At 39.8% G+C, this 21607-nt stretch overlaps 1 protein-coding gene and 1 pseudogene across 1 annotated transcript in view; one reads left to right on the top strand and one right to left on the bottom strand.

The window, feature by feature from the left end:
* LOC122667752 (CLP protease regulatory subunit CLPX1, mitochondrial-like) overlaps nucleotides 1–21607 on the top strand; it is a 38126-nt gene that overhangs the window by 13561 nt on the left and 2958 nt on the right. Inside the window, exons 8-11 of the mRNA XM_043864160.1 lie at nucleotides 4184–4240; nucleotides 15280–15350; nucleotides 15459–15558; nucleotides 15743–15847. Coding sequence (XP_043720095.1) covers nucleotides 4184–4240; nucleotides 15280–15350; nucleotides 15459–15558; nucleotides 15743–15847 — 333 coding nt within the window. The remainder of the gene's footprint in view (nucleotides 1–4183; nucleotides 4241–15279; nucleotides 15351–15458; nucleotides 15559–15742; nucleotides 15848–21607) is intronic.
* LOC122667758 lies at nucleotides 6528–13455 on the bottom strand (annotated as a pseudogene).

The following is a 21607-nucleotide window of genomic DNA, read 5'->3' as shown; positions in this document are numbered from 1 at the left end:
GGGGTGGGATGAAGTTAAAGCAGCCATTGAAGCTAAGAAATCTAGTATTAAAACTTGTCAAAGGACTAAGGAATATGTGGATCTCTATAACAATTTGAGCACAAAGGAAAGGGAAAAAGATATCTACAAACTAGCTAAAATGAGGAAAAGGAAGAACAGAGATTTCAACCATATTAGATGCATTAAAAGTGAAGATGATAAAGTATTAATAAGTGATGAGGATATTAAAGAGAGATGAAAAAATTATTTCTACAACTTACTAAATGAAACAATACAAATAACGAGTGTTTCGTAAAATTGTAATAACCATCAAGAAACTACAGGTCTTTGATATTAAAAAAAAAAAAAAGGTCGTACCCGGTGCAAGGCTCCCGCCTTTAGCGAGGTGCAGGGAGGGTCAAATGTACACAGCCTTAGCCTGTTTCCAGAGAGGTTGTTTCAAGTTTTTGAACACAGCGTGACCAAGCGTTCATCAGTGAGCACTTGACCAACATGCCAAGCACGAAAGAAGATGAAAATAGGTAAAGCAATAGGTCCAGATGGTATTTCATTAGAGGTGTGGAAGAGTTTAGGAATTAAATGGTATAACCGTATAACTTGGCTATCTAAGTTATTTAATAAGATTATGAGCATAAGAAAAATTCTAAATGAATGGAGGAGAAGCATTGTGGTGAAGCATTTATAAAAATAAAGGTGAAGGGGGGGGGGGGGGGGGGGGGGGGGGGGGGGGGGGGGGGGGAGATTTTTTAGTGTAATTTTTATTTCATTCACTTAGTGAAATTTTCTCTTCTTTTCCTATTTTTGGCTTAAGTTCTTAGTTTTGATTTTCAAGTTCTTAGTTTTGATTTCATAAGTCTAGTTTAATGGTTGTAATAGTTTTAGTTTAAAGCTTCCTAGTCTAAGTTCCTATGTTGATGACAAGACATGGAGATTTAGAAGAGGAAGCCATGGTGAGTTTATTCAAGTATTCTTCAAGCACATCAAGGTATCTCATTCTCTAAACCCTTAATCTCATTCTCCCTTTCCTCTATCTCTCTCTATCTTCTTCTTCTTCTCCCTCTATTTCTTTTATTTTTTTATATGGTTGTGGTATGTGGATGCACTTTTATTCTCTTATTTCTTTTTATGTGATTATGAAGCGTGGCTGCTTTTTATTATTCCTTTCAATTCGCTTTAGTTTGATAGGTTAGATGCTCATGCGTTAGGACGCCAATTTAATCCCTTAATTTTGTTAGATGCTTATGAGTTAGGATGCATTAATTTTCATTAGTTTAATTAGTTTAATTTAACATTTTAATTTGGTCCACTTTGCATTACTTTTAAGTTAATTAAATAGAGTGGCGTATATCTCCTCGTGTTCGACCCGTAGCTACGATTGACCCGTACGCTTGCGGTATTATTTTAACTCAAACAAGCTATACTATGAAATTACGGGAGAGAGTATTTAAACTCGCTTGGGACATGGAAGTGATATTTCGGATAACCAAATTGGTTAATATCAGGAAGAGCATCCACAAAAGCTATTTATTTGCTGAGACTAGTGGAAAGATTTATAGAATGTAAGAAGGATCTCTAGTATGGTCTTTATTCATTTAGAAAAAGCTTATGATAGAGTCCTTAGAGAGTTAATTTGGCAAGTGTTAGAGAAGAAAAGTGTTTCGAGTAAATATGTGGACATAGTTAAAGATATGTATAATTGTGTAGGGGAGGGCAATGAATTCCCAATTACAGTTGGATTACATCAAGGATTAACTTTAAGCCTATATTTGTTTGCAATAATCATAGATGAACTGACTAGAGACATTCAAGATCAGTTCCCTTAATATATGTTTTTTGCTGATGATATTGTTTGGTGGATGAAGCAAAAGTAGGGATAAATGCAAAGTTGAAATTATGGAGATCAATCTTGGAATCAAAAGATTTTAAGATAAGTAGAACAAAAACAGAGTAAATGGTGTGTAAATTTAGTAATAATAGGATTGGAAGCGAGGTGATGAAAATTGATGACAGGGAGATACCATAAAGTGAAAATTTTGGGTACCTAGGTTCAATCATAATTAGAGTAGGACAAATAGAGGAAGATGTTGCACAAAGAGTTTGAATAGGGTGGATAGAAGTGGAGGGATGCGTCTGGAGTGTTGTGTGATTGACGTATTCCTATAAACTCAAAGGAAAATTCTATAAGACTGTTATACGACCGACAATGATGTAAGGAGCTGAATGTTGGGTAATGAAGAAACAATATATAAATAAACTTAGTGTAGCTGAAAGGAGATGTTGAGATGGATGAGTGGTGAAACTAAAAAATAAAATAAAATTAGGAAGAAGAAAAATAGATCCGATTCATGATTAGTCGTGAGAAGTCGTTTCAGGTGGCATGGACATATGCAACGGAGGCCTTTGAATGCTCTAGTACAAAGGGGTAATTTGATTCTAACTAAAGGAGCTAAAATAGCTAGTGGTAGGCCTAAAATGATCCTAGGAGAAGTGGTGAGGAAAGACATGCATGGCTTAGGATTAGTAACAATATGGTTTTGGATAGAGCTGATTGGAGGAAAAGGATCCATGTAGCCAACCCTATTTAATTGGGATAAGGACGAGTTGAGTTGAGTTGAAATGCTGGACTTGTACACTATATGTTTGGCATCGAGGAGCATTTCCCTTTGTCTGAACCAATCAATTTCAACTTATCTTTCAGAATAACCCAGTGAAAACCAGACGTGCTGAGGAAGTGACAAATTCTCAGAGCAGTGCATAGTGGACGAACAAAAGGTCAAATAACTATTTGATCACCTTGCACACAAGGCAAACATGGGGTAGGAGAAGCCATTTGACTTGCCTCCTCTAGTACAAGCGTTGTTCTCCCAGCTTCTCATGTTGCATATCCTTGCCTGTATTTGGTCCTTTAATGTGTTGGGCTGGATGTTTATTTATAAATATCCATTTCTCCATTAAATTTAGAGGTGAAATAAAGGATTTAAAATTAAAGCACAACACACATGTTACAGGATAGGATATTGATATTTGTGTCTGTGCCCTGGCTTCATGACAAGAGGTGTTCTCCCAGCTTCTCATGCTGTATATCCTTGCCTGTATTTGGTCCTTTAATGTGTTGGGCTGGATGTTTCTGGGGGTCTGTTTGCATTAGATCATGTTAGTGCATGTGTAAGTGTTTGTTCTGTGTGCATATCAAAATTGGTGATGCTACTATAGCTCTGCAGAAAATATTATTATGAGTTTCTTTACCATCCACTTGAAGTTGAAGGTGAATATACTAATCGTTAACTAGAAATTTCTGTTGAACCATCAAATGCTTCTATATATTGGATAAGATTACCTCCTAGTATTTGTAGTCAAATGAATTCTGAGGTGTTACAATGGGAAAACTCAACAGACTACTAGTCAACACTCTTAGACTTATATAAGTTAGTTAGAATGATACCACCATGTATGGAAATAATGGAATGCTAACAAACCTAGTAAAATAACTATTAATGCATAATAGATATACTTCTCTGATGATTGTACATGAGAATGAAGAATAATTTGTCCAAGTTGTTCGATCTTTATTATATTGTAATTTATAAAAATTTGGATAAGGAACTATCACTGTTGATATGAGTAGGGATTTATGTGCTACTTGTTAGATACGTTTGTTTTCCAGATGCTTCTCGATTAGTTATTTTTATGTATTAAGATCATACTGTATTTACTCAATGATATTGTTTATGTGCCTGGAATAGGTATTTCAATTAGCTTTCTGGGAAATTACACGTCTTGAAGAGTTGACATTTTGAACTTAGGATGAGGTCGATTAGCTATGTAGCTGTTAAATGATGGTGCACCACTGTTTGCAGTTTTCAGAGTTCACTCTGAATATGTTATCAGTTAGTTTAAATACAGATTTGAAATCAGCAAGGAATCCTTCAGATCCCATGTGGTCATAGAGATAAAATCACATCACCTTGGTTTTTTTTGCTGTTGTTTGTAGAGGCTGGTATGTTAGGTTTTTCTGTTGCTGTTGTTTGATGTGTTTATTGACTTTTATAACTATATATATATACCTTCTCTTTCCCGTAAATCTTAGTTGTACATAGACAGTAATATGAATACTTGGTTGGTTCTGAGACCAGGTATGCAACCATTTTGTTGGTTGTCTGAAGTATAGAATTTTCTTGACCAGATAGTGAATGTTCCTGAGAAAGGAGCTCGGAAGCATCCGCGTGGTGATAACATTCAGGTAAACTTCCTAATGTAGTTACTATTTACAAGTATATTCAGAACTATCCTTGTGGTGATAATGTTGGTGATAATGTTATTGTTATTGTCTCCTTAGATTCTGTTCATTCATAAGTGTATGTGATAGTTGCTAGTCTTTGAGTACATTGGTAGCCTTATATTATGATTTCCATATCAAACTTCAGTAAAAATATAAAATTTCTGAGTTAAACATTCTTCCTATCTCTGTCATCTTTCTGGTAAGTTTTTATTATTGGTGTCTTCAATTTTGTGCAATTTTATTGTTTTTATCACAAATGATCCCAGCTATGATTGCGGTCCTTATATGTTTGAGGGTTCATCAGATTTACAAATTGCGCATGTTTTGGGAGTTAGGGTTCTAGTGTTGATACATAGCCCAAAGGATCTAATAGGTTTATTTTTCATCAATACTTTTCACCAATAGTTAGTGGGTGAGCCTTCGCGCAACAGTTAAGTTGCACTATTGCAACCTGTTGGTTGTGAGTTCGAAACTTGGAAACAGCCTCTTCTGCAAAGCAGGGGGTAAGGCTGTGTACATTTGCCCCTCCCAGACCCTGCAGTAGCGTCCAGCGGGAGCCTCGTGCACTAGGACGCTCATTCATTTAATCTATTTGAGCTAATCCTTGGTGCATATCCTATCTTTCTAAAAGATGCTAGTCAAACTGTGATTGAGCAGATCTTGAGGACCTTGCTTATAGAAGGCTGAGGGAGAAGTTAGGTTGACTAATCAATTGAGAGGTGGTCTGTGCTTTTTTTTTCTTCCTTTTCTGCAATGCTTTGCTGAGCTGTACCCATGGATTTAAGTATCGCACTATATCGTTTCGTATCAGCAGATACGTAGCAGTATCGCAGGGTATCAATATGATACAATGAGATACGTCTCTTTTTCTTGAAAAAAAAAGGTATCGATCAGTATCGCATTGTATCAGCTGATACGGTGTGATACAATACGATACGTACCAATACTCTTGATACGATTGATTTAGGGGTTAAAAAAAAATTTAAAGTATCAGTACGTATCACATTGTATCGGCCAATACGGCGCGATACATTGCAATACATTGCGATACGCACATTAAAAGACACATGTAACTTTAGAATTGTGATTCCAGAAACCAAAAAGCATTAGGAAGTGTTTGATTCAGTTATTCTGAAAAATTAGATTCTGATTCTGGATCAGATTCTCTAAAATCAGTTTCTATGGATTCATAACTTTGAAATTCAACTGTTTGGTTACCCTGATTCTGTGTTTTGATTCTTCCTGAAAAACTGTTTGGTTACCCTGAGTCTGTGAGTTGGATTTATCCTGAATCTATCTAAATAACTGTTTGGTTACCCTGAGTCTGTCAGTTGGATTCATCCTAATCTACCTAAAAAAATGTCTAGTTGAATTGTTGATCATGTGAAAAGGATATTGGCCAAATTATTAATTCTTAGTAAAAGTAATTTTGTGGTTAAAACTTGGCATGTCTGAAATGCATCTTAATGCCATATAGTTGGGCACCCCCTCCATATATCCTTTTTTGTCTCTAGAAATCAGAAGTACACTGGCTTTCAAATATTCTTTTCCTAAAGAATTAATTTGATGTGTGAGGAGAGAAAGATAATGGAAAACACCATTTGAAATTGTGTAGATTATTGCCATAACTAACTATGCTATGACCAGCTGAATAAAAATGGCCTTGGTGGATTCGAACCACCATCCCTGGAACATGCTCATGTTCCAAGTGCTCTACCAATTTGAGCTAAAGACCCATCAAGTGGAGCTTAGAATTTACAAAAAACCATCAGAGCTTGATGATTTTGTTCAGGTTTATGTAGTGTAGTTTCTGGAGTTGGAAGAGCTACTATCGAGTTTGGTATAGTAAACTCTTTCGATTGAACCTGATGAACTGAAGAACAGACAAGCAATGTTCATGGATTTGGTTGCCAGAGTCATGTTTACATCATCATGGCATCCATGGGAAATAACTAACACGTGTCCCTACCATGACATCTCATTCAGAATATTTTATTGGGTTATCACCCCCAATAACCCAAACTAGTATTTTACAAGAACATTTTCCAAAAAGACCATGAAGAAGTGTAGCCATGACTGCAACATAAGGATTCATACAAAGATCATGAAGAATCAAAATAAAATCAGTCAAGTGCAGCCATGACAGCAACATAACCATAAGGATTCATACAAAGATCTTAAAAAAATCAAATGAAGGTGTACAGCAGATAAGAGAACATACAATAAAACTATGTTGAGCTAGTAATGTAGGTCTTACTTATTTTATTATATGATCATATACCTTTAGGGAATAGTGCAAAAGATTTTCCACAAGCTTTCTTTACAATCTCCTTGTCAACTGACTGCACAAGATGACCTTCAGAATCATTTCCCCGGAAGAAGGGCACACTCCCATCAGCATCCTGTATCCAGATATTAAATTTTCCCACCAACACAATTACCAAAGGTCAGTAACAATGGCTCACCAATTTACTAGACACAATACAGTAAATAGAGCTCAGAATATGATCATAGCAATACAAATAAAACTGAAAAACAAAACCACTGATATGTGAAGGTTACTTATAGCAGCAATGAAGGTGGTTTTTGAAGAGCTATCATACAGGACAAAAACAAACTTCCCACCAAGATCTCTCACAACCTGGTTTGCAGGATAAGGCCCTCTGTCTCTTAGAGTCCTATATGCTTCTATTACAATACTGACTTCGTTTGCAGCCTTGTTCAATCCATATTGTTGCTTCAGGAGAGCAATGTTCTCAATGTGCCCTTGGAATAGGCAGAATATGTCATCTACAACAGCGAATAACCTTGCAGAGAAAAAATGGAGATCAAACTTAATTCTAATTTACAACTAATAGAGAAACGAATAAAGAAATGAGAACAACTAGGTAAGGCAATTGTTAGACAGAGGCAGTTAAATTGGAGCAAAAATTAACAATAAAATGAAACAAAAATGTCGTTCTTCAGATCTGGGTATTTTTACATTGGTTCAGATTGGTTTTAATGGACTCTGAAGAGTCGCCCTTTCCACCCCCACCCCAAAACCCCGAAAAGCAAAAGTTAGAAAACTGATCAGAAGATAAAGAGATCTATAAAAAGGATATGGTATTGAGATTTTAACAATATCATAACAATGAATCGAATAGGGGTTCTACAACCCCATACGTCCGAAGTCTGAACTCTGAAGCCGTCTGAAAAGATTAAACTTTTAAGCCATGATATGTAAAGAACATGTTAGCAAAACCAGAAATATGGAATGGCTTGAATGACCAGAATCGATCATCCAGCCCCTTATTTATAATTACCTCAAATCATAGACAAAGTATGAATCCCCCCTAGTCCTATTCCTACTAGGAATTCCCACTCCAATTAGGAATCCCAAATAGAGATCGAATAGGGAGAAAAATACAGAAAAGAAAGTAACAGAAAAGGAAATAAAAAGAAAACACAAATCAACTAACATAAAAGGACTAAATTACCCCTATCGGGTAAAGTAGTCAATCTCAACACTCCCCCTCAAGTTGGAGCAAAGATGTCGATCATGCCCAACTTGACTAGATTGGGATGAAACAATTTCCCAGACAATCCCTTGGTGAAGATATCAACAAGTTGATCAGCAAATGTCACAAAGGGAATGCAAATCAGCCCATCTTCTAACTTCTCTTTGATGAAATGCCTATCCACCTCAACATGCTTAGTACGATCATGCTGTACTGGGTTGTGTGCTATGCTGATTACAGCCTTGTTGTCGCAGTACAACATTATAGGAAGATGAATAGGAACACCAAGATCTTGTAGCAAACAAGCCAGAGTAACTCACAAATACCTTGTGCCATAGCTCGAAACTCAGCTTCGGCACTAGAACGAGCAACTACATTTTGCTTCTTGCTACGCCAGGTGACAAGATTTCCACCTACAAAGGAGCAATACCCAGAAATAGACTTGCGATCTGCAGAACCAACCTAATCAGCATCAGTGTATGCTTTTATCCGTAGATGACCATGTGTAGACAGAAGAATTCCTTTTCCAGGAGCTGACTTCAAATAGTGCAAGATACGAAGAACAACCTCCATATGAGAAGAGTAGGGATCATGCATAAACTGGCTCACAGTACTCACGGCGACAGCAATGTCAGGACGAGTGTGTGAGAGATAAATTAGCTTCCCTACAAGTCTTTGGTATCAGCCTTTATCAACAGGCTCACCCTCTTTCTCCTTGAGTCTAACAGTAGGGTCCATAGGAGTATCTGAAGGATGGCAGCCTAACAACCCGGTTTCAGCCAATAAGTCTAGGACATACTTCCTCTGGGAGAGAAAAATGCCTTTAGAAGATCTGGCCACTTCAATCCTAAGAAAATATCGTAGTTTCCCTAGATCTTTAATCTCAAATTCTTGTCCAAGGAAGGTCTTCAACCGTCTGATCTCATCACCATCATTGCCAGTAACCACTATATCATCAACGTAGACTATAAGAACAGTGAGTTTTTCACCAGCCCTCTTTATAAAGAGTGTGTGATCAGCATTACTCTGCTTATAGCCCACAAAAATCATGGCCTTGTGGAACCGGCCAAACCATGCTCAAGGTGACTGCTTCAGCCCATAAAGTACACGCTTCAACCTACACATTTTTCCTTGGTTTCTGTCACAAGATAACCCTGGTGGAATGTCCATATATACCTCCTCATCCAGTGCTCCATTTAGGAAGGCATTTTTTACATCTAGTTGCTGCAAGTCCCATCCAAGGAAAAGTTGCTGAGTTTTCCTTCTGCAGCAACAAGCTAGAGTAACTCATAAATACTGTTCATGTGTTACATCTAGTTCCTGGTAATCAATGTCGTATGTCTGAGTGAACCCCTTAGCCACGAGTCGTGCCTTATACCTATCCACAGTACCACCCACCTTCTGTTTCACCACAAACACCCATTTACATCCAACGGTTTTCTTCCCAGGTGGAAGAACCACTAGCTCCCATGTGTTATTTTTCTTCAAGGCTTCCATTTCTTCCATCATAGTTGCCTTCCACTTTCCATCTGATAGAGCTTCCTGCCAATTGTTAGGAATATGAACAAAAGAAAGAGAGGAAACAAAAGCACGAAAGGATGGGGAAAGGGAATCATAAGAAACAACATGAGATATGGGATGCTGAGTGCAAGTTCTGACACCTTTGCGAAGAGCAATAGGTAATTCAGGGGAAGGAACATTACTAGGTAGAGAGGCAGGTTATGGATCCGGGTTCGGCAATTGGATGGGTACTGGAGCAACAGTTGATTGAACCTGCTTATGTTTCCTTGCATAGGTCTTCACAATATTGTCATCAATCCTCCTCTGAAATTCACTAATAGTCCTCTGGATAGGAGTCTGGACCGGGGTAGATTGCTCCCCCTGTATAGGAACCTCTCCCCCTGACTCAGGGGGAGTACTAGGGGCAGGCCGAACTGGTTCAGACTCATGGGAAACAGACTGAAGTGGAGGTGGAGAGTCAATAGTCAGCACATCTTCACTAACACTCTCCCCCTGAAGAGGTGGGGACACAAAATATGGAACACTTTCATGAAAGACAACATCCATGCTGACAAAAGTCCTGCGGGATGGAGGGTAATAACATTTGTACCCCTTCTGTGTAGCAGAGTAACCCAAGAAAATGCAGCGGAGACTACGTGGTTCAAGTTTACCAGGGGACCTTGTATCCCTGGCATAACAAACGCAGCCAAATACCTTAGGTGGGACTATAAAGGAAGAAGAGCCAAGTAATAGCTCAATAGGGGCTTTGGAATGAAGAACCGGGTTGGGCAGCCTATTAATTAAATAGGCTGCAGTAAGGACAGCATCCCCCCAATAAAGGGAAGGGACATTGCAAGCAAACATAAGAGCCCTAGCCACCTCCAAGAGGTGGCGGTTTTTCCTTTCAGCCACACCATTTTGGGCTGGAGTGTCGACACAGCTGGTCTAATGGAGGATTCCATGGGCAGCAAGGTATTTTTGGAACTGACCTTCCATATACTCTTTCCCATTGTCACTCCTCAAAATTTGAAGAGTGGCATTGAATTGGGTCTTAACCAACTGATGAAAGTGCTGAAAACATGAAAAAACTTCATTTTTTGTGTGCATAAGGTAGACCCAAGTGAACCTAGAATAGTAGTCAATAAAAGTGACATACCACCGATGTCCAGACAGGGAAGCTTTCCTACTAGGACCCCACACATCAGTATGAACAACATGAAATAAGGAAGAGGATCTTTTATTAGAAATAGGATAATTTGAACGTGTCTGTTTAGCCAAGACACAAGGCTCACAAAAAAAATCTTCCTTATTACAATCTTTAACTAATGCTGGAAATAAAGTTGATAAAGTACCTAAAGGGGGATGGCCTAGCCTAGAGTTCCATTTGTGTAATTCAAAAGGGAAAGATGCCGAAGGTAAAGCCTGGGTAGGTGTAGGATCTCCATCAAGTAGGTACAATCCGCCATGCACTTTACCCGATCCAATCGTCTTCCCCGAGTCTAGTTCCTGAAAAACACAGTGAGTGGGAAAAAAAGTCACTTTACAATTCAGGGATTTGGTGATACTGCTAATGGAAAGAAGGTTAGTTGTAAATTTGGGAATATGCAACACAGATGACAGTGTAAGAGAAGGAGAACAACCAATGGATCCTTTTCCTGAGATGGAGAAGAGGGACCCATCAGCAATTTTGACTTTATCCTTACCAGAAGCAGGAGAATATGTATTAAAAAGGCTGGAAGAACCTGTCATGTGATCAGTAGCACCGGAGTCTATGATCCATGGAGTGGAAACTACTGATGCACAATGACCAGCAAAGGAAATACCTGTACGGACAAAGAAGGAACCTGAATTGGCAGCAAATGTAGTAGAGGCAGCGGATGTGTTCAACAGATGCCGGAGAGCCTGGAGTTCTTCCTGGGAAAAACCAATGTCAGCAGTGGGAGTTGGAGCTACACTTTCAGTGTGATTGGCTTTGTTTTTAGGCTTAGCACGACCACGTTTGGCCTCAAAATCAACAGGCTTCCCATGTAGTTTCCAACACTGAGCCTTAGTGTGATGGCTTGTGACAATGATCACACTTCACAGGCTCTTTGGCAGTAGTAGCAGCAACACTATCAGAAGAAGGATCAGGAGTGGAGCCAGTAGTCTGTAAGGCTGATTGCTCAACCTTGGGAGGAATCATCATGGCAGCCCGGCGGGTCTCTTCACTGTGAACATGAGAAAAAGTTTCCTCGAAGGTGGGGAAACGAACCCGACCAAGAACTTGCACCCGAACAGAATCATAGTCATCATTAAGGCCAGCCAGAAAATCATACACTCGAAACTAGTCCACATAGGAGTGATAGGCAGTGATGTCTGTAGTAGTAGTAGGTTGAAAACGAGCATAATGATCCAATTGCTACCATAAGCATTTGAGGGCAGCATCGTATTTAGTGACAGATAACCCCTTCTGAGTAGTGTTTTGGAGCGTCTTCCTGATCTCATAAACCTGAGTACTACTACCTGACCGACCATAGGTTCCCTTGACAGCGGTCCATATCTGAGTAGCAGTGTCAAGGAGGAGATACTGGCTTGAAAGGTCGGTGTGCATAGAATTCAGAACAAAGGACATTACCATAGCATCGTTGGCAGCCCATTTAGTAAGGGCAGCACCTTCCTCAGTAGGCTGTTTGGTGGTGCCAGTAAGATGGCCAGTGAGTCCCCTACCAGCCACAGTTAAGGAGAGAGATCTGGCCCAAATTAAGTAGTTCGTACCATCAAGCTTTATTGCAGCAGCATATAGAAGAAAATCAGACCTAGTCTGACCATTACTGTCAGAAGTAGCTGTGGTAATATCAGAGTATGGCATGGTGTGATAAGTGGGGCAAAAATACCAGAAGAAGAAACCCCCCTTGGCAGCAGCAACACAAGCAGCCCTAACCCTAAAAATCGATAAGTTGCAGGGTTTTGAAAAAAAAAACCCTGGAAGAGGTAATCGATTAGGGTTAGGGGTCTTCAAAAACTTGAAAGAGGCTGAAACTGTTGTTGAATACTGTGTATGGTGTGAGAGACACACCCTCCAAAAATCAGCAATATCCGAGACCAAAAAAACCAAAAATCGATAAAGTCAGGGTTTTAAAAAAAACCCTGAAAGGAAGATCGATTGAGGGAAGAGAGCTTCAATGCTGAATCTAGGGCTGCAGTAGATGCTGTCCAATGGTGCGAAATAGGAACCTCCAAAGGGGAACAATCAAACTCCAATAAGAAATAGATCTGATCTTCAAAGCTGGAACTTCCAAAAAATCGCAGAGAAGAAGGGGCAGCAGCTATCGCAGATGATTAATTAAACTTGTGGGACATAAATTGAGGTATGTAGAGGGCAGCAGCTAGATCATCTGATCACCTCATCAGTGCTGCCCTTAAGCAAAGAGAAAAAACCAGAAAAATAAAGGAAGAAGATGAAGATGGAGGGGAGAGAAGAGGGGGGAAGTTTTGTAACCTAGATCAGAGAAATAGGCTCTGATACCATGTTAGCAAAACCAGAAATATGGAATGGCTTGAATGACCAGAATCGATCATCCAGCCCCTTATTTATAATTACCTCAAATCATAGACAAAGTATGAATCCCCCCTAGTCCTATTCCTACTAGGAATTCCCACTCCAATTAGGAATCCCAAATAGAGATCGGATAGGGAGAAAAATATAGAAAAGAAAATAACAGAAAAGGAAATAAATAGTAAACACAAATCAACTAGCATAAAAGGACTAAATTACCCCTATCGGGTAAAGTAGTCAATCTCAACAGAACACCATCACTCCCAGAAGAAGAGGACAAAAGATTATCTGGGTCCATCGTATGTATATAGAAATTTAAGATTAATAGGTCACAAAACAGACAAAAGCATACAAAGTAAATGAAAAAGAAGAAGAAAATTCTGATCTATATAAATTTTTATACCTTGGAAGGAGAGGGTTCTGTTTATCAGTAATAAAGGCCATGACACCAGCAAAACCGAGATTAATGGTGACGGAAGCCGGATGAACGGATGAGAAATGCTGGGCCAAAAACCCATATTTGAAAGCAGAAACCGATTCGGAATCAGGGCTCTGCAAGCCTTTCAGGACTCTTTGCGATGGATTTGTCGAACACAGCAAGCATTTTCTCGTTTCTAAATTCTAACTTCTCTTACAACTGCAACAAGTATGAACAGATTCGATTCAAAACAAAGAATAGACAGAGATGATGAATAAATCAGTTTCCCTAACTCATACAACAGGGACAGAGCGAAAAAGAGAGAGAACAGAGAGAACGAGAGAGAGAAAGAGAGAGCACAGAGAAGTGGGTACCTCGGTGATGAGAGCTGGAGATCAGAGTTAGAGAAGAAGACTTCGGTGATGTCGTCTCCTTCAGCCGCGGTTCCTCTCCTTCCTCTTTGTTCGAGCGTTTCTTGTTGCAGTGTCGGGATTTTAGAATTAGAGTAGCGATTTGGAGATTTAGGGTAAGAATCACCCATCCAAGCCATTTATATACGAGGTACCTCAAAAGTATGTTTTTCGTTGGAATTCACCTAATGAGGTGAATTCTTGTGCGAGTCAATTTTACGTTAAAATGAAGAATCATGGGTTTTCGTAGAATCCATCAAAAAATCAACCAAACGGTCTTTGTTGGTACGAATCAAGATTCTGCAGACTCTAATCCTTAAGAATAACGGAACCAAACACTTCCTTAACAACACCCGGATGGACAAGTTTTCACCAAAACTTCAATTTTGTGACATCTTCTTTCAAATTTCATGCTTGGGGCTTTGTTTCCTTGCTGAAAAACAAATAAAATCAAGGAAACAAACTGCAATATTGCTTATTTATATTGTTTTTTGCTCCAAAAGTGTATTTCTTTGTGTATCTTGACCATTTCCATGTGTATCTGTAGCGTGCGATACGTATCTCCGATACGATACGATACAATACGTCTCTCAAAATCACCCCACCGATACGATATGCGATACCGATATTCTAAACCTTGGATTTACCTAAACGATAAATATAACAACTTCAGCCATTTTGGGAGCCAAGGGTTTGTCCCTTGAGTCCTTGTTACTAATGAAGCTGCTAACCGAGGTTATGAGGTTTGGAAGAAGTTGGATATGGAATGGATAGGGAGTCGATAATTTTCTGTAGCAATTTTAGAGGATTGAATCTTGGGAGAAGAATCTAAACAGAGAGAGAACAGGTGTCCCCCTGACTAAGTGATACTTCTCTGGCTGCATTGATAGGAGGATTTAGCAGACATCAACATACCCATCTGAATAGCCCACCTAGTGAGAGCATGATTAGCAAATTCACGAACAACTTAGTAAAAATTCATTTTGGCAAAAATTGGGACCAAATACAAATCAGTTTGACAAATTCAAAAAAATTTACAAATTTTTGAAAGTCCGTGAATAGTCATCCATGAATAATTCAGCCTGAAATTTGTTGGTAGTTAAAAAATAATTGTCTTTTGAGAATAATTTGTGAACAGAATAAATTCAGTTTGAAAAATTCAGAATCTTCACAAAAGTTCCAAAAAAATGGATAAAAATTCAAAATATTTATGAAGATTCCATAAAAAAATCAAAATAAAACAAGCCTTTTTTTTATTCTGAATTTAAACATAAATGAATTAAGTGGTTGGTCGAGACAGAGAAGTGAGGGAAAGCGTGTATATCTTTTATCGGGATTCAAATTGGAAGGTAGGGATGCTAAGTAATGTAGTAGTGTAAATTGAAATATTTTTGAAGGCTTTCTTGGGCTAGATTTCCATGTACTAACCTGTTTGGTTCTTTGATAGAGAAGTTGAGTGATGAAATTGTCCGGCACTTCAGTTAAATTGTTTTAGTGGTTCCGCTTGAAGGATGGCGGAGATTCAGAACGATAATTTTTTTCCCCTCTTTTCCCATGTTTGTAAATTTTACAATTATTTTTGTACCTGCTGTTGCACTGCCAGTTACATCCTTTAACATAGGTTGAACTATTGGCAGATAGATACAAAAGATATCCTTTTTATATGTGGTGGAGCCTTTGTTGATTTAGAAAAGACAATTTCAGAAAGGTATTTCCATATGATGTTATTTGTTGGAAGGAATTCTTTTCCAATTTTTCATTGCTTGTAGAAATGGAGTTTCTAAAAATCTTTGGAACTTTCATTTCTGTTCAATAGACGACAAGATTCTTCAATTGGCTTTGGTGCACCAGTTCGTGCTAACATGAGAACTGGTGGGCTAACTAATGCTGCAGTGACATCATCCTTGCTGGAAACGGTAAGAAACAAGAGACTTAAGTTCTGAAAAGGCAGGAATGATGGAATTGCCATTTATGACAAATTTCTTATGTTGTGTTCCCTGGAAGTTGAAATATGTAAAATTTTTATGTTTCCCCTCTATATTTTTCAATTTCAGTCATTTACAAATGAGAACACTGAAAGTTCTTTACTTGCATTTTCAGGCTGAAAGTGGTGATTTAATTGCATATGGGCTAATACCAGAATTTATTGGACGCTTTCCAATTCTAGTTAGCTTGTCAGCACTTACGGAGGACCAACTTGTTCAGGTAATTATATGAATCTTCATCTCCCCCCCCCCCTTCAATCTGTGGGTTGATTGAATGGTTTTGTATGTGGTGGAACAAGTAGTCTGCGAAGGTCAGATATGATGCCAGGAATTTCCCTTGTTTAGCTTTAGCTATAAGGGGCTGTTTGTTTGACGGGGAGGATGGGGTGGGAATGTTGTGGGACTGGGTCCCACAGTGTAGTGGATTGGGGAACAGGGATGTGATTTTTACTTTTCCCATGAACGGTAACCAATGTCTTTTTGATAGGATAGAGGTGGGATTTTCAAGTGCCATGTCAGTAGACAAAGCATTTAATGTTGTTCCCTGGGCTTTTGTAAGTTCACCACCTCAGGTTAACCAAACAAGGTTGGGGTGGGATTTTGAAGTGCCACATCAGCACTTTCCCACCCCAATTCTCCCACCCCATCTAAGTCACCGTCAAACAAACGGCCCTTAAGCATTTGCAGCTAGACTATGCAAGTGTTGCTAAAAGACTTTTTTTTTTGGGGGTGGGGGTGGGGTTGGAGAAAACTCATGGATTCTCCGCTACCTTGAGTGGATTTTTTTTCTTTCTAATTTCAATGAATACGTGTCGTGGACATAGTTCGAGAACTCGCGAGATCTCGCCGAGTTTCTCGGTTTTTCAAAATCCCGAGACGAGACTGCCTACGAGTCTCAAAATATCAATATCTCGCCGAGATCGAGATCGAGATCTCGGATCTCGGTCGAGATCTCGGTTTGACATAGGAAAATGCCCATCTAGGTCCTTTATATGAGTGCCAGATCTCGAGATCTTGCTGGAAATTCTTGGTATACAGACACCTATCTATGCCAGGAACCAAGTCAGACACTTATTTATGCCTAATATCATTTTCATTTACTTAAGATATTATTCATAAATAAGCAAATACCCCCTATTTGAATCCAATAAAAATAGTTAAAAAATCAAATTCTAAAAGGAAAAAAAGTCAACCCCCTGGTTCAAGAACAAAAACTGGATTTTCGGCGGTAGGTGCAATTTCAACTTTCTAATGCTGGGGTTTTTCTCAAATCTAAAAATTCCATAAATCGTATTATGGTAAAACATTGCTAAAAATTAAGTGCGGTAAAATATTCATTTGTTTTGATGTCCAAAAACTATTTTCATTCGAGCGATTTTGACGACATTATGCTGCACGAATTAAGTTTGACCGGTACATAACTCTTTCAATATAAATCAGATTTGAGCAATCTTGGACTTGTTGGAAAGCTTTGTTTTGAAAGCTTTCCAACAAGTCAAAACAAAACTTTCCAACAAGTCCAAGATTGCTTAAATCTGATTTATATTGAAGGAGTTATGTACCGGTCAAACTTAATTCGGTGTGCGCAAATGCTGTTAAAATCGCTCTGAATGAAAATATATTTTTGGACATCAAAACAAATGAATATTTTACCGCACTTTTGGTTTTTAGCAATGTTTTACCATATTAAGATTTATGGAATTTTTAGATTTGAGAAAAACCAAGATTAAAAGTTGAAAATTGCACCTACCGCAAAAATCCAGCTTTTGTTCTTGAACCGGAGGTTAACTTTTTTCCTTTTGGAATTTGATTTTTTAACTATTTTTATTGATTCAAATAGGTATTTGCTTATTTATGAATAATATCTTAAGTAGATGTTACTTAAATGATATTAGGCATAAATAAGTGTGTTTGTCCTATGTCTGTCCTGGTTTCTAGCATAAGTGTCTATCCTGCTTTCCCACTAACTGAAACTCCTATTTGGACTTTGTTTTTGCAAAATCTGATAGTGCCATTATATTTAAATAGCCTAAAATAGGCTGAATACCAAGTTTCAGACCCAAACTAGGTCTAAAACCCACCGAGATGAGGCTTCGAGTCGAGAAAAAAAAAAAAGTGCACCAACTCGGCGAGATCTCGACTCGACTCGGTTTTTCAAGGGTCCGAGTTGGCACCAAGACCCGAGTTTTCGAACCTAGGTCGTGGATATGGACGCTACTGACCAATTCGAACTCTATATGCTATATGCTTCATGGGACTTGGTTTTCAACTTGTAATGATATAGTTCCACCGAATGATTAAATAGAGTATAGGGATCAACATGGAACATGTGTAATTGTCTTTAGTCCTTTAATAAACTTGTCATGCATAGAAATGTGACAACTGTAGAAACCATCTTGAGTTCTCCTTGATATGCACTTCAACATGCCAAGAAAATTAAAAATAAAATAAAATAACAAAGTGAGAAGAATGAACCGAGCCCAATGTTCCGATCAGATCCCCTCCTGCCTCTGACCTTGCGCCCACCTTTTGTTTCACTCCCGCTTGCTCTAAGACGTACATCACCTCCCTCTCTGGTCCTCTCCCCATCCTGACACCAGGGAGTAACCTCTGCTCTCTCAGTCGGGGTCGGAGGCACAGCCAGAAAAAGAAAACCCTCAGGCTACGTGAGAAACCAGTTTTGGGGTCTCCCTTGGACATTCCTCTTGTCTGTTGGTCTGTCCCCGTCTTTATCTGTTGGTCCCAACCAATTTGCCTTTCTGAATCCTGCAACCGACATTACTTGCTACACTTTTGGGGCCTCTGTTGACCAGTCCCTCCCTCCCTCTGGCCTCTTGAATTGTCCCTTTCCCTTGGTAGTCTCCCTTGATCCATTGGGGCTTCAGCCAACCATGGCCCTCTCCTCCTCTGTGGCTCTCTTGCGGAAGTCCGCCCCCCACTCTCCTTTATGCCCCACCATCCTCTGTCTTGACTCTCGCAAGCGAGACTCCCCTTTCACTTCCTCTGCTTTTACTTTTGCCACTCCAGAACCTTTGAGTTGGGCCCACCCCTCATGCCATACTCCCCACCACTTTGTCTTTCAACCCCAGGACTGGACCTCTTTCTAGTCTAAGCCCACCTAGTTCCTTTGGGCTAGACCCATCTACCTTCCCTCTTGGCCCATCCTTGGTGACCCTACCTTGCAACGTGGACCCACCGGTTCAAGGCCTTCCCTCGCCTCCCCTAGGTCTCACCAACCTAGCCCTATCCCCTACCCTTTGAACCTAGGCCCCGGGTTGGCTCCACCCGCCTTCCAACCCATTTTTCCTTTCTCTCTCTCCCGAAGCTACTCACTACCATCCTTCAATTGCAATCAACTCCTCTGTCCACCCAATGAGGACTGATTAGCTCTGGCAACCCTCTCGTCTTGCCCATCTGCCAGCCTCCACCACCCTCTCTCCCTGCTCCAGGAGCATTGCAATCAACTCCTCTGTCCTCATCCATCCATCCTTCTCCCAACCCCAGCCTTGAGGGGTATTTGCTGCAGCTATCCTTCCCTTTTAAATGAATAAGTGCGTCGTTTAAAACACGAAGGGCCTCAATTCTCTACTCAAACAGGCAGAATCCGCCATCACATCACCTCCCAACATTTTGCCTTTGCTTGCCTCATTGAAACCAGAATCAAAGAGTCCAACACCCTCCGCATTGTTGCCTCCATTGGGACCCTTCCTTAATCCATATCTCAGTTCTATCTTCCACCTCCCAGCTTTTGCACCTAAAGGTTACCGATCCTTATGGTACCTTTTGCTTCCAATTTACCACCATTTATGCAGCGAATTGTGCTTCAGCGATAACCACCCTTTGGAAAGATATTCACTATGTTGCCCTTCAGGCTGGCTCTCTTCCCTGGGCCTTAGGGAGATGATTTCAATGTGGTGTGGTTTGCTCATGAAAAACAGGGAAGGAGCCAGTTAGATGTCCCCTTTGTTGATGCTCTAAATGAGTGTATTAAAGATATTGCCATGGCTGATTTGAGATGGTCCGGTCTTAAATTCACTTAGCATAACAAGCGTAGTGGGGATTCCATAATTGCTTGTAAGCTTAATAGGCTTTTAGTCAATGATGTCTGGCTTACCTCCTTCCCTTCTTTCCATGCCTCTTTTGATGCCCCTGGTATTTTCAATCACTGTCCCATTACTGTCCTTATCCAGCTTTACACCTCCTTTGGCCTAAAACCATTCAAGTTCTTTGATATGTGGTCCTCCCACCCTGCTTTCCTCCCCATTGTTAGTGAGGGTTGGGCCAAGATAGTGCACGCTTCCTCCTCCCCCCTCCCCCCTCATTTGGAAATCTCACCTCTCTTGTTCCCTATTGTCGTGCCAAGCTTTCAGAAATCTAGTCACGCATCCAATTCGACATCCATAACATCAATCTAGCCTTTGAGGAGAATTCTGCTTCTTCGGAACTCCTTGCCTGTTGGTCTAAGAAGAGAGTTTCTTCCATTAAAAATCTAGAGTTAAGTGGTTGAATCTTGATGACTCTAACACTGCCTAGTTCCCTAGGTCTTTGAATGCTAGATCTAACTTTAACTTCATTTCCAAGCTCTTGCTCTGTGATGGCTCCTCTATATCTTTAGTTGAGGAAATCAAAACTGAAGCAGTTAACTTCTTCAATATCTTCAATCCCTCCTCTCCGTCCCCCACCCCCTCTGTTATCCCTAATAACCTTCTCACCAATTCCATCCCTCCCTCCATTGCTTCCTTCCATTCTATCCTCTCTGAAGAGGAAATCCTCTTGGCTGTCCTCTCTCATAAATCAAACCGAGCTCCAAGCCCTGATGGCTTTAGCATGGGCTTCTTCTCCTCCAGTTGGGATATTATCAAATTGGACCTTGTTAAACTATTCAAAGCTTCTTCTTCAACCCCAGTCAGGTTAAAGGGATCAACCAATCTTTCCCTTCCCTCATTCTCAAAAAGAAGGTGCCTCTTCGTTATCCGATTTTCAGCCCATTTCCCTGTGCAATACCCTATATAAATTCATTGCCAAAGTCCTTGTGAATCGCCTCAATTTGGTGGTTGATTCCTTAGTTAGCCCTAATTAATCAACTTTCATTTCCGGTCGAAGCATCTTTGATAACATTCTTCTCATTGTCTTAAACAAAATGGCATTTCCCCCTACCTTTGTCAATTGGATCTACCACTTCATTTCCAATCCTTGTTTCTTTGTGCTTATTAACAGTAGCCCAACTAGTTTCTTTGCCTCTTCTGGTGGTATTCGTCAGGGCTGCCCTCTTTCCCCCTATATCTTCACTTTGGCCCTTGAAGTCCTTTCCAGAAGCTTCCAGTCCAGTATGGACCTGCATTTTATCTCCCTCCATGTCCAAATGCAATGCTATAATGATCTCCCATCTTGCCTTTGCAGATGACCTCATGATCTTCTCCAAAGCGGATACCTCTTCAGTTGAGACCATCTTATCCTGTTTGAACAATTTTGAAAGTATGTTGGGTCTCTGTATTAACCTCTCCAAATCCCTCTTGTTCCTAGCTGGGGTTCACGAGAAAGCTAGGTCTAGCCTGAAAAAGAAGTGTTGGTTTTCCTTGAGTAGTCTTCCTGTCAAGTATTTGGTCCTCCCTTTGATCCTCTCTACATTGATTGCTCACCACTGTTCCCCTGTTCTAGATCTCTTGCATAAGAGGGTCCAGCTCTGGAAGAGTTAGCTCCTTTCCTATGCCGACAGTCTAGAGTTGATCAGATTTGTGCTTCAATCTTCCTATATCTATTAGTTTGACATTTTTTGTCTTCCTCAGCCCATTATTTCAAAGATGGAGCAAGGATAAAGATTTCGGTGCCGATGAAGGTTTCGACCAGCCAGAAACTGAAATTTGGTTGAAACTAGGTATTTTTTGGGTAAAACTCGACATGTGATGGGCTGGTCAAAACTGGTTGAAAACTACCGAAACTGGGTTGGTTAAAATTGCTCGAAACAAACCAGTCGAAACTT

The sequence above is a fragment of the Telopea speciosissima genome, chromosome 7, assembly GCF_018873765.1.
Source record: "Telopea speciosissima isolate NSW1024214 ecotype Mountain lineage chromosome 7, Tspe_v1, whole genome shotgun sequence".
Classification (NCBI taxonomy): Eukaryota; Viridiplantae; Streptophyta; class Magnoliopsida; order Proteales; family Proteaceae; genus Telopea; species Telopea speciosissima.
Note: the sequence above shows the minus strand (reverse complement) of the source record. Positions and strands in the feature narration are given on the sequence as shown.